Genomic DNA, 14,431 nt, shown 5'->3' with positions numbered 1-14,431 from the left:
CATTCCATGGACCATCAGTTGTGGTAAAATAGCCAACGTATTTAGTAAAACTTCTTACTGATAAATATCGTAGAGATGTAAATAAAAGAAAGAAAAACAGGAAAATTAATGTGGTTTCATTTTTGTAAAGTGACTCACAATGTGTGTTCATCTGCTTTTTAAAGACCATGATAGGGTCGTGCAGCAGAAATAGAAACAAAGCCGAGCTGTGTCGGCATGTGGCAGCAGGCTGCAGGAATACCAGCTTCTCTGTATTTAGACCGTGAACTCATACTCACACTAATACACAGAAGAATGCTGCTGGAAGTTTCCTGCAGGGTGTGTGTGTATATAAAGAGCAGAGGGACAGGACACCAGACAGACACACAGACACACAGACTCTGGACTGAAGCTGCTGATCTAAAATCGCTGTCAGGATGTTGTGTTCCAGCGTCTTCCAGCCATCCCCTGTCACCATGAGGCCTTTCCTGCACTGGCCGGTCCGCAGCCTGTGGCCCGAGACCCGGCCTCTCTTCTACCACATCGAGCAGGAGATGATCCGCCACATGCAGGAGATGAGGCAGAGCATTGAGTACATGGAGAGGCTGCACCAGAAGATCTTCGATGAGATCGACCAAACCTCCTCCTCCTCCGTGGGGGTTTTCAAGCCCATCACCTTCCAGGAGCTTGGGAAGGACAGCAACTTTGCCCTCAGCCTCGACACTAAGGAGTTCTGCCCGGAGGAGCTGTCGGTCAAACAGGTGGGCAGGAAGCTGAGGGTGAGCGGCAAGACGGAGAAGAAGCTGGACGATGGGAAGGGCTCCTACTCCTACAGGTGTCAGGAGTTCAGGCAGGAGTTTGACCTGCCGGACGGCGTCGACCCAGAGTCGGTCACCTGCTCGCTGGTAGACGGCCGGCTGCAGATCCAGGCGCCTCGGGAGAGAGCGGTGGACGATGGAAAGGAGAGGGTGGTCCCCATCAGCATTACTTCAGCCCCAGCCATCACCTCTCCCTCCTCCCCCTCCAGCGAGGGGCCACAGGCCAGCAGCACCTCCTCATCAGAGGTCGGCCCTGCAGAAAAGAAGCTGAACTGATAACACACAGCACCTGATCAAGTAACTGTTTTGAGGCGTCCGAGTAGTTTTACTGAATCTGACGGACGAAGGGAACATGAAGCTGGTATTCTTTAGTTGCACTTTTAACATTTAACTGTTTAGAATAAACTCACAATATTTTCATCTATTGTGTAAATGAATTCAGGATCATTTATAAAAGTACATTTCTGCAGCGTCTTGAGAAACGTTTTCATTATTGTGTGATGATGAATTATGTTCATGGAAAAGTCTGTTCCTCTGTTCTGATGCTGAGAACATGTTCATTATTTGCACTTTGAGTTTTGGAACTAACTGTTTGTAATAAACTAATTGTTTAATGTAATGATTCAAGTTTGATTTATTTGTTCTCTGGTCACTGGCAACTGTACTTCATTATACTAACAGGTGTATCTATTATTTTGTCCACCACATAGATATCAGTGAGGCTACAGTAAAGAAAAGAAACACCCTGTACAACGCAGTTATAGTGTATTTACTCATCTTGTACTTTTCTCATGACCTTACTCTCTTATTTTGAATTATTCTCTTAAAGGTCAGCTTTATAATACTGGGACTATCTCTTAAATGCAGACTTGATGAGTGACGTTAATAAGCACAGGACACCAGTTTTCCCCTTTCTTTGTAAAATAATTCTCAATAAACTTAATTTATTCACAAACTGTTGTTCAAATTGCAATGTTATCAGTTTTTTTAAATCACATACAATAAAAAACATTTCTAAAAGACAAGAGATGTCCGACTCTCTTAACTAACTTTGTACACGACTGCTCTCCTCCGTCCTGAAGTTTATTTGATCTTTTCCAAACACGATGTGTTCATCGCCGACACGTCGCCGCGCTCAGACATCAGATTAGAAATATTAAGAAAGAACAGCAGAAAATAATGAACAGACTAAAAGTTTAACAGCTACAGTACACGTTTCCTTTTCTTCTCCGTTAACGTTTTTCTTTTTTAATGTTTTGATTTACAGAATAATAGAATATGTTCAGTTAAGGCTTATGCTGAGTGTTATGGACTGATCAACAGAAACCAAACAACAAACCAGGAGGGCGGGGAGGGTGTGTGTGTGTGTGTGTGTGTGTTTTTTACAAATTATTTAAATGTATTTTTTCATTTAAATGTATTTTTTCATTTAGCAAATTTGGCAAATTGTCCCTTTATGTTTTTTGAATTTGTAGCAGCACATGAGACTAACAGGCTAGCTTATATATAAATTTAACATCAAAAGGAGGACACTACTTTAGCAAACGGTCTTATCTCCATTCTCTCACAGTGAGATGTTCAGCTGGATATCATTCTCAAGAGGGTTCTGAGCTGGACCTTTGGCAAGTTAGCCTAGCTTAGCATAAAGACTGGAGCAACAGATCACTATTTCGCACATTAGATCCTCATTTGTTTAATATGAACACAGACAGGCTATGTGTACTTAGACACTGGGTGCTAACATTAGCATGCTAACACAACAACAGCAACATTAACATGCTAATGTTGAGCAGATATAACACTGAAATATTTTCAAATTACTAATCAGCAAAACACAACTGAGGAATGTCCGTTTTGAAGAAGCGTGTCAGGGTTCACTTGTTGTGAAAACACGAGTCTTGATGCTAAGCTAGGCTAGGCTAGGCCAACAACCACATCCTGACATGAGACTAGTATTGATGTGAACATTTCACTTTGGAGATATAAAAATTAGTATTTCAGTTTAACTGTCCCATCACGAATGCTAAATTAGAACCAGCTGGATATTTTTCAGTTTTAAAATACAAAAACATTTTAACCCCAGCAAGGTAAAACATGAAAACTGGTATTTGACAAAAAAAGCAAAACAAAGTATTTTGTTCTCAGTAATTAAATATAACGAGTTTTAAAACCCCAGCCTGTTAAAATGAAAACAATTTCATTTTTTAAAAAAAGTTAAAAAAAATACCTGAAACTTTAACAAGAACAGTGCTTCCACGATCAAAAGATAACGAATCAATGATAATCCATCACAGTCAACATTCACACATCGTTATCTTCTGGCTCAAACGTATTCTTGAAAGTTTGGCTCCTGCTTTAGCATTTAGAGATATTCTTACATCTGAGCCTTGTAAAATGTATTCTGTGAATTTGTACATTACAGGACAGAGTGTGTACATTTAGAGGACCATTATATTGATAAGTTACACTGTTAGTATCATGCACAGTGTGTACTGTGTATTTATGTTGTTTATATTGTTCCTATTTATGTGATTTTCTCACGGATTTGAGATTCTTTGCTCTTTCTGCAACTGACCCTAAACTCTTGGATGTTTAGACTAAGGTTTTACTTTCTATTCACCTGTATCACCGAGTGACAGTGATGTAACATCTCTGACAAATCAAGTCTTTGAAATATTGACTGTGATGGATTATTTTACTGCATGTTGCTTTTCACTGAAACTAAATGACTGACCAGTATGAAATAACCAACAGGAATGCGAATGGTTCTCAGTACAAAAATGTAAATATATAACAGGTCATGTGGTCCTTTATGCATCAGTTCAGCATGGAGAACATTTTATGAAGGGGTTTCAAGAGGAAACTGGAGTAAATGTATCACATTACAAATCCTGCAGCTGTTTTTCATCAACTTTACCAACAACAGTCACACCTGTTTTTTAGGAGCACCCAGACTGTGCATAAATGCACCAAAAGCATATTTAAACTTGATTTAAACACGTGTCAATGACTTAATGTTAGCATTGAATGTGTTTAAATTCATAATCTTCATTTGTTCTTCAATCTGATTTTGCCAGTTTTTCACCGACACCAAAATACTTTTTTCCCTGTAGAAAACATTTATACATTATTCAAAATACCATCTGCACCTGCTCGTATCAGCACTAGTACATAAACTAACCAGAGATGCACCATGCCAGGCAGACGCCGTACAGACCAAGAAATCTGGCTGGGAACTTGAGTTGTGTGTGAGACTGAAGCCTTCCTGAAACAGAAATGTAAGATTTCCATCATGTTTTACAGCACGTGATTGTTTCCTGGAGCTGTTTCAATAACATCTTGCTGTGACCTCTTCTAACTCTGCCAAACTGCACAATCAGCCTTATCTGCTGTTTATAACGGTAGTAGATGGACAAGTGCAATAATTCACATTTATTCTGCAGATTTTCAGTTGTGCTAAAATCGGATGAAAACTGAAGTGGTTTAAAAAAGAAGATTAAAGTGTGCAGTGTGAAACAACACGTAAAAAACATACAGTGTATGTTCAGCTATAGACGGTCAGCTGTCAGTGTGGATAAGTCGTATCGAGGTCAAGATGCGCGCATCACTCACTCACTCACTCACTCACTCACTCACTCACTCACTCACTCACTCACTCACTCACTCACTCACTCACTCACTCACTCACTCACTCACTCACTCTCTCACACACTCACTCTCTCACACACACACACACACAAACAGTTTGTAGTGTTTTCCATTGACATGTGCGTGACAGGAATGTGTGAGGTGAACAACAGCATCAGTGGCTACCTGCCCTCAGTGAAGTCTGATGGGACGATGACAAAAAGCACCAGCAAACCTGAACGCATCATCACGCCAAGGTCACATGACTGACCTCAGTGTTATTGCAGGTGTGTGTGTCAGTGTGTTTCCACCTTTAAACCTCTTAGTGTTTCTTGTTTTTTGATGACTCTGGACTATTTATTGTTATAAATAAACGTATGAAAATGAAAGATTATCGATTCTGGTCAAAGGTACTGACATTATCATGCTAAATATTAGAGAAACTCATATAACATTAACATGTTAGGACATTTTACTCAGATGGAATCCCAATACTCTCTAATCCTTTAAGAGATTTATTTCATAGGGGGGGTAGGGTTTATCTCTACACACTTTATGACCAACACTAGTGCTGGGTAAGAGAACCTTCTAGAAACCAGTTTGCTTTTCCACGGCTACAGAGCTACGATATAACATCACTATAAAAGTCTGCAATACGTCTTGCCTTCCAGCAAAGCTAATGCTAAGCACAACAAGTACTATAATGTCTCTGTAGAAGCCTTGCTTCTGACTTTACGAGTCCACACTGGCATCAAAACACTACTGATCCAACACACTCGCACTGCTCCGTGTGATCACTGTAAACGTATAAAGTTCTGATTGTTAAAAGTGGACGTAGGATCTTAATGTTAGCCTTTGGTAGCTTTAGCCATCACACTCCAGTTAAATATATCTAATAAAAATTACACTGATTTCCAACAACTAACAAATAAACAAAAACAATTTCCAACTTTCTTTACAACAAAGTTTTAGCTGATCCTATGGGTCATGATGCCCCCCAGTGCATGTGGTTCTTGGCTGCAGCCTAAAGCAGGAACCTGGACCTTGGTTGGTGGAAAAAGGGTATCTAATAAAACATTATTATATTTAAGACATTACCCATTTAGTAATTTTGCCTTAAAGCACTGATCAAGAAAAAACACCAATGCTACAAAAAAGGAGCCGAATGATCCATTAAACACATCACACAGATTATTAACTGATTCAAACGTGTGACTGTTTTTAACCCACACGTACAAATGTGTCTACCTTCGACATCAGCCGTTAAAATTCTGACTTCTGCTTCACGCTGCTAGTTACAGTTACAGTTATGAAGAAAAACATCCCGAAGAACACAACCAGTACTGTGGAGAGAGTGGAGTCCGACTGAAGCAGAGAAGCGTGCACTGTGTCAAAAGACAGGAAACCACTAATCTAATCTAATCAGCACGACGAATGCAAGACAGAACCAAGCAAGTGAAAACAAGCAGACCTGAAAGTGTCCACTTACCACATGAACTTAATACCAGTAAGCAAAGTGAAAATGACCGATTCAAGCGCCTACACATCTCACTTAGGAGTAAAAAGGAAGCTTCCAGCTCTGAGTGATTTAACACAGCGAGATATCAATAGACTGATATGATAACATTATCGTAATAGAAATCTTTCCATATCACCCTGCCCCAAGTCTGGTGTTTCAGTTAGTGCACTGAGGAGAACTATGTGACGGGCGTGGTGACAGCGTTCCAGGTTGGTGTTGCAGTGTGGCAAGAGCCTCATCAGACTGTAGTGTGTTACCAAGACTCAGCAGCTGTGTGTTTGAAGACACCTGGATGCTAATGGACACCTGGACAGCCTGAGTCCAGTCACAGAAGTAGGAAAACTTTGCATCTGGACTCCAGATACCAGAACAAGTTCAGGTTTTAACTGGGAATGCGGACGAGGCAGGGACTATGTTTGTAGAGGTAACTGAAGGTCAGATGCAGCAGTGATTCCCCTGTGAAACACTGTGGAGGACAAAGTGTGCAGGCTGGGATTCAGAGTGTCCAGGTTTCCTCTCATCACAGGCGACCAGTTACCCTCAGAGATCCTCACTTTAAAAACAAACCGCAGAGAGATGTTAGAGAGCAGCCAGGAGGTTTCCAAGTGAAGCCACAACACTGAGTCTCGAACGGTGGTAGTCACATCATCACTGTTGTCGTCAATCAGCTTTGTTTACCCCAGCTCATCAAACGAGAGAAGGTGTTGTTCCTGAGAGCCTTGCTGATTGGTGGCAAGGAGGCGGGAGTGTTGTGGTCCAGAAAGAGGGGAGGGTTTCAGATCAATTCAAATGAAAACAAATTAAAAACAGAAACAGAGAACAGCCTTCCATTTACAAATATGTCAGTTTTCTTCTATTAAGTTCAAGTCGAGTTCTGTACAATCCCTCTCAAACACCGCCTGCTGTGCCGCCTCACGCTCATCAGCTTCCTCCTCCCTGTCGTCATCATCATCATCATCATCATCGTCGTCGTCCTCTTGGCACTCCTCGTCGCTCTCGCTTAGTGGTCCGATGCTGGTCCTGCCCAGACACTCGGCTGGCGAGCAGGAGCCGCGGAAGTCGCCCATGAAGGACTCCATGCCCATGCAGATGTCACCGCCGCAGGCCAGCCTGCCTCCGCCGCGCTCCAGACACTGCGGGTCGATGCTGCGGGTCTGCAGGGACGGGAAGAGGGTCATGAAGCACTCAAGCACAGTGGGTGTCACATTCTGGTTCTTAAGGGTTAATGTTTACACGTCTTTTCTTCAGCTTTTACTAGTTAACTTTTTGCACGTTGCTGTTGTGTTTTTATCTTTTTTTAAATCACAGATATTTAAATCTTACATCATTTTACATCTATTCTCTCATTTAAGTTGTTTTTATTTCATCTTTCCTGTCCCTGATCAACATCCTATTTTGAACGTGCTGTATGAATAAACCTTTCCTGCGGTACCTGAGTCATCTTGGTGAAGTCGAGGATGGGTCGAGCGCAGGGTCTGTCGGGGTCACGTCGTCTCTTCAGACCTGGTTTGAGCAGCAGCAGGTCGCAGGGCTGCGAGTGGCAGCGCGGCAGCTGTGGCGGGAGACTGCGTCGCAGAGAAGATGGTGTGCTGCAGGCTGAGGAGGGCGAAGCGGGTACGGGGCCCCCTCCAGTCGCTCCAGACCCAGTAGAGCAGCCTGGTGGAGGCGCTGTCGCTTGGCTTGGCACGGGAGGCGGTGGCAGGAAGGTGGAGGCGGCCGAGTCTCTAATGAGCACTGGGGAGAGGGAGAAACGCCTCTGAGGAGGGGGAGGTGGGTGGAGGGGAGAGGGAGAGGAGGAGCAAGATGAGGGCGAGGGGAAGAAGCAGCAGCAGGCGCCTCCACCCGCCGCTGCCTCACTGGGGTCCCAGGGGAAGCTCCACGGGAGGGGGGAGTCCGGAGACAGCGCCAGGCTGAAAAAGGTGGGGCTGGATGAGGAGTGCAGCGACGAGTTCAGGGAGGAGCTGGGAGCACGAAGAGGACAAGCTCCTCCCCCCGCCGCTCCTGCCCCTATACCCGCACCTCCCACACCCGCTCCCCCACCTGTAACTCCACCCCCCACTGCCCCATGACACTGCTGACGACTGACGGGAGTCCAGACGCGCGAGGCGCTCGGCCGCCAGGTGTAGCGACAGCGCGACAGGTCCTCAGGCACCGACAGAGAGCGACAGTGACGCTTGGGGGGCGGGGGAGGAGGTGGAGGGGGTCCGGGGCCGGGAGGGGCCACCGCTCCGGGGAGGGACAGCTCGGAGGCTGAGGTGCTGGGCGCCAGAGGCCGGTGCTGCTGTGGCTGAGAGGGGGCACCGTCCAGGGGGTCGCCCGCCTCCTGCAGGTGAGCATCTGGGGGCACTGGGGGCACCAGGGGCACAGGGCCAGGAGGGAAACTAGAGCTCAGTAACCCCCCCTGCAGGCTGGACTTGGAGGGAGGGCAGAGCTGCCAGTAACTGCTCTCTGAGGACACACAAGGTTTTAATGTTTCATGATGTCGTCATGAAGACACAATAGAAACAAAATAAAGTTTCATACAGTTTTTATTTTCACACTCACCAGGCATCAAGCCATCTGGGGGCCAGCACTCTGCGAGGGTTTTAGGGTCCAGCAGGGACTGAAAGACAGAACAAAGTCAAACACAGCTCATGGCTTAAACTTGATTTATGACTTTGAGACGTGCCGCTTCATTTTACGTCTACAAATCCTTTGGCACCTTTTGTACAAACTCAGCTGTAATTGTATTGGTTTAACAACTAGAAGTAAAGTAAAGTAAAATGACACAGACGACAGTAAAAACATACACATCTTTAGTGATCATTCTAATATAATAATAAAAATCTTCTTCTTTCGGCTTTTCCCATCAGGGGTCGCCACAGCGAATCATCCTTTTCCACCTAAATCTATCATGAACATCTTCTACCCTAACACTAGCCAACCTCATGTCCTCTGTTATAACATCCATATATCTCCTCCTTGGTCGTCCTCTTGTCCTCCTGCCTGGCAGCTCCATCTCCAACATCCTTCTACCAATATATTCACTATCCCTCCTCTGAACATGTCCAAACCACCTCAGTCTGGCCTCTCTGACTTTGTCGCTAACTCAGACAACGTGAGCCGTCCCTCTGATGTACTCGTTCCTTATTCTGTCTAACCTGGTCACTCCTAAGGAGAACCTCAACATCTTCATCTCTGCTACCTCCATCTCAGCCTCTTGTCTCTTTCTCACTGCTACCGTCTCTAACCCATAGAGCAGAGCTGGTCTCACCACTGTCTTGTAGACCTTTCCTTTGAATAATAATAAAAATAATAATTATTATTATTATTCTAAAATTATACAGCACCTTAAGGTTGTAAAAATATTTTACTGTTCTGTTCATGCACATACAACACTAGAAAATGTAAGAAATAAAGCTTTAATAAAGTCTGAATTGATTAATCTTTTTTAATTATGTCTTTCATGTGTTTTACTACAAAAGCAAAATACTGCTTGAAAGTGATACATTTGCATCTTAAGCTCATTTCTAAATGGCTTATAAATAAAGTTATGGTAATATTAATATGCCTCAGGGTAAAACCCGACCAGTGCTGTAGCAGTAACTCTGTTTACCTGCTGAGGGTTTTACTGGAGCATCATCTAGGGGACATTTGACAGAACTGCAGCTTCAGCTCTGACTAACAGAACCTACTGCAGTATTTAGATTACTTATAATTACAATGAACTAAAACTAAAAAGATTCAGTTGGATTCAGATTCAGTTTAAAACCTGTATTTGCATGGGCTCATGAAAACATCTCAGAACCACTGTCATTGAACATAGTTTGTTGTTGCATCAACAAATACAGGTTCAAACTCTACCATGCAAAGAAAAACAAACAGACAAACAAGATCCAGAAACTCATTAAAGATGTACTAAGGTGTGGCAGAAACCTGCCAGACCACATTCAGCACGTACACCAGCATGGCTTAGTAGTAAAGAGTCCAGATGCTAAACTGACCTGCCTACACTCCAGATCTGTCACTAATGGACTATTATGAAGTGTAAAATATGACAAACGAGGCCACAAGCGAGAATGGGAATAACTTCACTTTAAAAACTAAATCAGTGGGTCTGACGGCTCAACACGCCCCTCACTCAACTTTTAAAACATGTACAAATCAAAATTACAAAATATTTAAGTTTTCTAGGTGTTTTTGTACTATTGTTAATCGAATATAGGTTTTCAATGTGTTCCAAATCATTATATTCTGTTTTTATTTACATTTCACACAACATCCCAGTGTTTTTTGGACTTTTTTGGACATCCACAGCATGATAATGTAAACTTCAGGAGACGCTGTGACCCTCGTTCTTTCCCTTTCATAATCCCATGATGTGTGACAGTGATGCTGCAGATGGAGGTGAGGCTCACCTGGTAGGAGTCCCCTGGCCGAGCAGGGTTGCCTTCCAGAGTCTGCTTCCTCAGGCTCTCCACCAGCAGCGTGACCACAGCATGGTGGCAGGGGACAGGGGGGCCGGGGAGGGAGACGGGGGACTGAGGTGGGGAGGATATGGGGAGAGAAGGGGAAGAGGAGGAAGAGAAGGAGGAAGAGGAGGCGGAGGGGGAGAGCCACGCCCGTCTGTATGTCTGTCCGTTTGGTCTGTTGCAGGAGAAGGAGACAGGTGGGGAGGGGTGGGCTGAGGGTGAGACTCCTCCTCCTTACCACCTTAGGGCCAGGTAGCCCCACCCACTCTCACAATGGCATTGTCTGGAAGCCGTCGCCCCCGGCAACAAACCTGAAGAGGAGGCGGTCAAAGGTAAGAGTCACTTTAATTAAACTGACTCAGTGTTCACGAAATTAAATTTAAGAACTTCAACATTTAACATTAAATGGATTTAATAACTTAATACGTGGATGAATAGTGGGGATGTAAAACAAGTTCAGAGACTGAAAATAAAAAATAAAAAATGTAGAAAGGAATGAAAAACAAGTGTAAAGGGATGCAAAACGACCATAGGACAAAATGAGAACAGACTTAAAATCAGTATGACAAGATGCAAAATAACCACAAAGACATTAAAAAGAACACAAACAGATGTAATACAAGTAGAAAGAGATGAAATAACCACACGAGGAAGCAAAATAAGCACAGAATGGAGCAAAATTTGTGCGATAAGTTCAGGTCAAAAGACAAATATGAACAGATGTAACACAACCAAGAAAGGATGGAGAAAGAAAACAATAGAAAAGGGAATAAACCGACACAAAGAGAAACAAAACAAGTACAAAGGGAAGAAAATGATCATAAACAGATGTAGGGTTAGGGTAACCCTAACCCAAAACCAGAAATGAGAAACCACAGAAACCTTAACGAGGTCGCCAAAGGTAAACTGACGCAAAACAAGAGGAAAAGGACATAAAACAAGTATCAGAGGGTGTAAATAATCAAACAAAAAGCAAAATAACCAAAAATAGACGCTAAATCAGTATAGACACTTAAAATAAAGGGATGTTAATACTTAAAAAAAAAAAAAAAGTTCAACTCACTATATTACAGCTGGCGTTGGATGTAAGAGGGATTAAACAGATTATCTTTGTTTTTTAAAACTAACCAATTATTTTAGCTCTAATCATACAGACTGCTTTATTTAACCGTTAACATGGAAACAAATACCTGCAGACACTACTCACGGCTGAAAAAGACAAACAATAATTTATCTGAACTATAAAAGAAGTTTAAAGTCAGGTTTTAAGTTTTGCGGTAGGAAAAGCAAGCAAAACTAAGAAACTCTGTTTCTTAGTTTTACATCAGATCCATCTAATCTGTACTGTCTGTATGTACCTGTATATGTAATATTCAGTGTACATTTACTTATGTCGACATCCCTCCACCTCACTGTCTAACTTGTATCAGAGTAAAGTACTGGCATTATACTGTGAGTATTAGGCTTCACACTTTATTCAGTCCATTTACTTTTAAATATGATTTAGCTTTAATAAATCAAATGTCCAGTTCTTCTGGGACTGACGAGGTACTACGGTAAACTGAGTATCTTCGGGGTTCTGGACAGTTGTTTGGTTAAAACAAGAAAGTTTAGGGTCTGAGAGTATTTAACTATTCTACTGAACATTTTACAGACTAAAATAACAATAGAGACAATAATGGGCATATTAATTGATAAAAAGAATTATTTGTTAGCTGTAGCTATAGTTAAACAGTCGAACGTGTCATGAGACATGAGGCCTCTGTTCAGTTTGGTTTTAGGGAAAAACTAGACATTTTCACTTCTTCTGATGTTTAAAATGCTGAATTATCAATTGACTATCAAAGAAAATCAACTGTCAGATGTGCTCATAATGAAAACTAATTGTGGCTGCAGCCGTACAGTTCTCTAAATAGTACAAAAGTACAAGTACTCCACTAATAAAAGTGATTTTTCTGGGCATCAATCCAACTGTGTTACTGGATAACAAAGTACTTTAAACACTACTGAATTTGATAACTTGAAGGTCCCAGATTTGTTCCACATTGGCTTCATAAATAAGCTCATTATTCAATAATAATAATAATAATAATTCATTTATCTTTTATTATGTTTTAGCCTGAATCTGCAAAGCAACTAAACCTGTTAGATACATGAAAATCCCAACACTTTCCTCTGAGATCTAGTGAATGTTAAACAAAAAAGAAATATTCAAGTGAAGTACAAGTACCTCCAAATTGTACTGAAGCACAGTATTTATAAGTAATAAGTAAATGTACTTAGTTACTCTGCACCCAGAGACCCTGGCTGCTCTCCCAGGGATAAAACTGTCTTATTTAGATGTTAGCAGCCGTGTTAATGAGGCTCCAGTGAAACACGTGGCTGCTGGTGGTTAAATAATGGCTCTCGGGGGTTGCAGGTGACAGCCTGTCCCCGGCAGCGGAGGCCTCTGTGCAGCCTGAGCCGCGGCTCTGAAGCCGGACTCTCTGAGGCCGCTGGGCATCTCCGGCTGCTGCTAGCTACAGGCTAACACATCCCATTGTTTTCAATGAGGGATGCTAACACGCTTAGATAGCGGTTTACCCGGTTGATTGGAGAATAGATGCGGGGATGTCATTAAGAGATGTCGGCATAAATCCAATGTAGAAAACTAAAATATTCAGATTTACCGTGATTAATCAGGCAGCAGGTGAAAACACCGAGCTAGTTAGCGGTGCCAGGGCAGCTAGCTTATAGCTGTAAATAATATGTCATTTCATTATTACTTTCAAGGTCGGCACAATAAATTCAGCCATTTTGCTCGTTGAAACACAATTGTTGGCTGAATAACGAGTCTCCTTCACCGCCTCACAGACTCCGTGGGCCGGGGCCGATCTGCTCCGTGGGTCTGCGAGGCTAACGCGGAGCTACACCGGCCGCCTGGCTGCATCCAGGGGCAGCAGCAGCGAGCTAACGGCGGCTAACGGACCTGCTAGCCGCGTTAGCCGCAAACAAACCAGCGGTTATCAACAGGAGATTCTCTCCGTTATCATCGCTCCTCCAGACGAGTGCTGACAGAAGTGATTTCTGATTAAAGCCGAATGTCACACAGGTGAATTCACCGGCAGAACCAGCGGCGGCTGGTGGTCAGAGCAGCGGCGGTGACGGTAACGTCTGGCCGGCCTGTGAGCGCTCTGAGCAGCGTGTGAGGAGGAAAACACGGCGGGATGCTGCGGATGGAGCAGCCCGACAGGTCGGCTCCCACCGCCGGTATGCAAACGCAAAGCAATCGCTGTTTCTCCGCCGGCTGACACGCTTACCTTGACGGGTAGTTCCTCCGGGTGAAGCGGCTCCGGCGGGTCCAGACAGCGGCGGAGCTCGGTGTATTGACCCAGTATTATTAAAGAGCTCCGCTCCGCCTGTCACCACCAAACCCACCACAATGAATTAAAATGTGGGTTTAACCGCATCCAGCGGCCGCTGCAAGGTCCGGGACGAGGCTCAGCATCGGCTGCAATCAGCGTCCGGTGTCCTGTAATTATTACAACATAATAATAATAAAGAAAAAGCGTGCACACGCCCGTGAGCGGGAGGGATTCCTAAATAACATTTACGGTGCCAGGCGGGAGGAGGAGGGGCGCTGCTCCACCTCATCAGCACCAACACCTGCCGACGACTTAGATTTCATCAGATGTTCAGTGCAACTAACAGCTGGTTATTATCAGAATACAAATCTAACAGAAAGAAATACGGTTCTGTAACAGGGAGAATAAGAGCTCACATGCTAAAGGATGATGGGAGTTGTAGTTTGGAGGCTGTTCACAGCAGCTTGTTTACAGCAGCAGGTCTGCGGTCATTTCTGCTCTCATTTCATTTGCAGACGTTTAAGAGGTGAAAGTGTGTGATCAGTGAAGTAAAAAAGGACAAATACACAGATTATTGACCGTGAGATCAGACTGATGCTGCAGCAGCACCGTGTGGATGGAGGAGACACCTTCATCCTCTGCAGACACAGGACCAGTGGTACAAAATGCACCAGATGAACTGCACCAGGGGCA

The 14,431-nt window shown here is 43.6% G+C and overlaps 2 protein-coding genes across 3 annotated transcripts; one reads left to right on the top strand and one right to left on the bottom strand.

Annotated features, from left to right (window-relative positions):
- The first annotated feature begins 378 nt into the window (after nt 1–378).
- LOC113160352 (heat shock protein beta-11-like) lies at nt 379–4,275 on the top strand. The gene has a single exon (XM_026357573.1). The coding sequence runs from the start codon at nt 417–419 to the stop codon at nt 1,071–1,073; it is 657 nt and encodes a 218-aa protein (XP_026213358.1). The 5' UTR covers nt 379–416; the 3' UTR covers nt 1,074–4,275.
- Nucleotides 4,276–4,379: 104 nt separating this feature from the next.
- Nucleotides 4,380–14,055, bottom strand: fam53c (family with sequence similarity 53 member C). Of its 2 annotated transcripts, none has more exons than XM_026357517.1 (5): nt 13,694–14,055; nt 10,341–10,705; nt 8,488–8,545; nt 7,376–8,391; nt 4,380–7,097 (listed from the first exon to the last, which is right to left on the bottom strand). In XM_026357517.1, exons 3-5 carry the CDS (start codon nt 8,492–8,494, stop codon nt 6,786–6,788), a joined length of 1,335 nt encoding a protein of 444 aa, XP_026213302.1. In that variant the 5' UTR covers nt 8,495–8,545; nt 10,341–10,705; nt 13,694–14,055; the 3' UTR covers nt 4,380–6,785. The 2 variants fall into 2 exon arrangements, with proteins under 2 accessions (XP_026213302.1, XP_026213303.1); XM_026357518.1 differs by lacking the exon at nt 13,694–14,055 and adding an exon at nt 13,064–13,587.
- Nucleotides 14,056–14,431: the final 376 nt, after the last annotated feature.

Source organism: Anabas testudineus, chromosome 10 (genome assembly GCF_900324465.2).
Source record: "Anabas testudineus chromosome 10, fAnaTes1.2, whole genome shotgun sequence".
NCBI lineage: Eukaryota > Metazoa > Chordata > Actinopteri > Anabantiformes > Anabantidae > Anabas > Anabas testudineus.
The sequence above is the reverse complement of the archived record's forward strand: the minus strand, read 5'-3'. Positions and strand labels throughout refer to the sequence as shown.

Bases quoted from the DNA above. Each gene is read 5' to 3' on its own strand.
- LOC113160352 (XM_026357573.1), top strand. From the start codon at position 417: ATGTTGTGTTCCAGCGTCTTCCAGCCATCCCCTGTCACCATGAGGCCT.
- fam53c (XM_026357517.1), bottom strand. The intron at 7,098-7,375 runs GTACCGCAGGAA...CCGTCCCTGCAG, and splicing joins ACTTCACCAAGATGACTCAG to ACCCGCAGCATCGACCCGCA.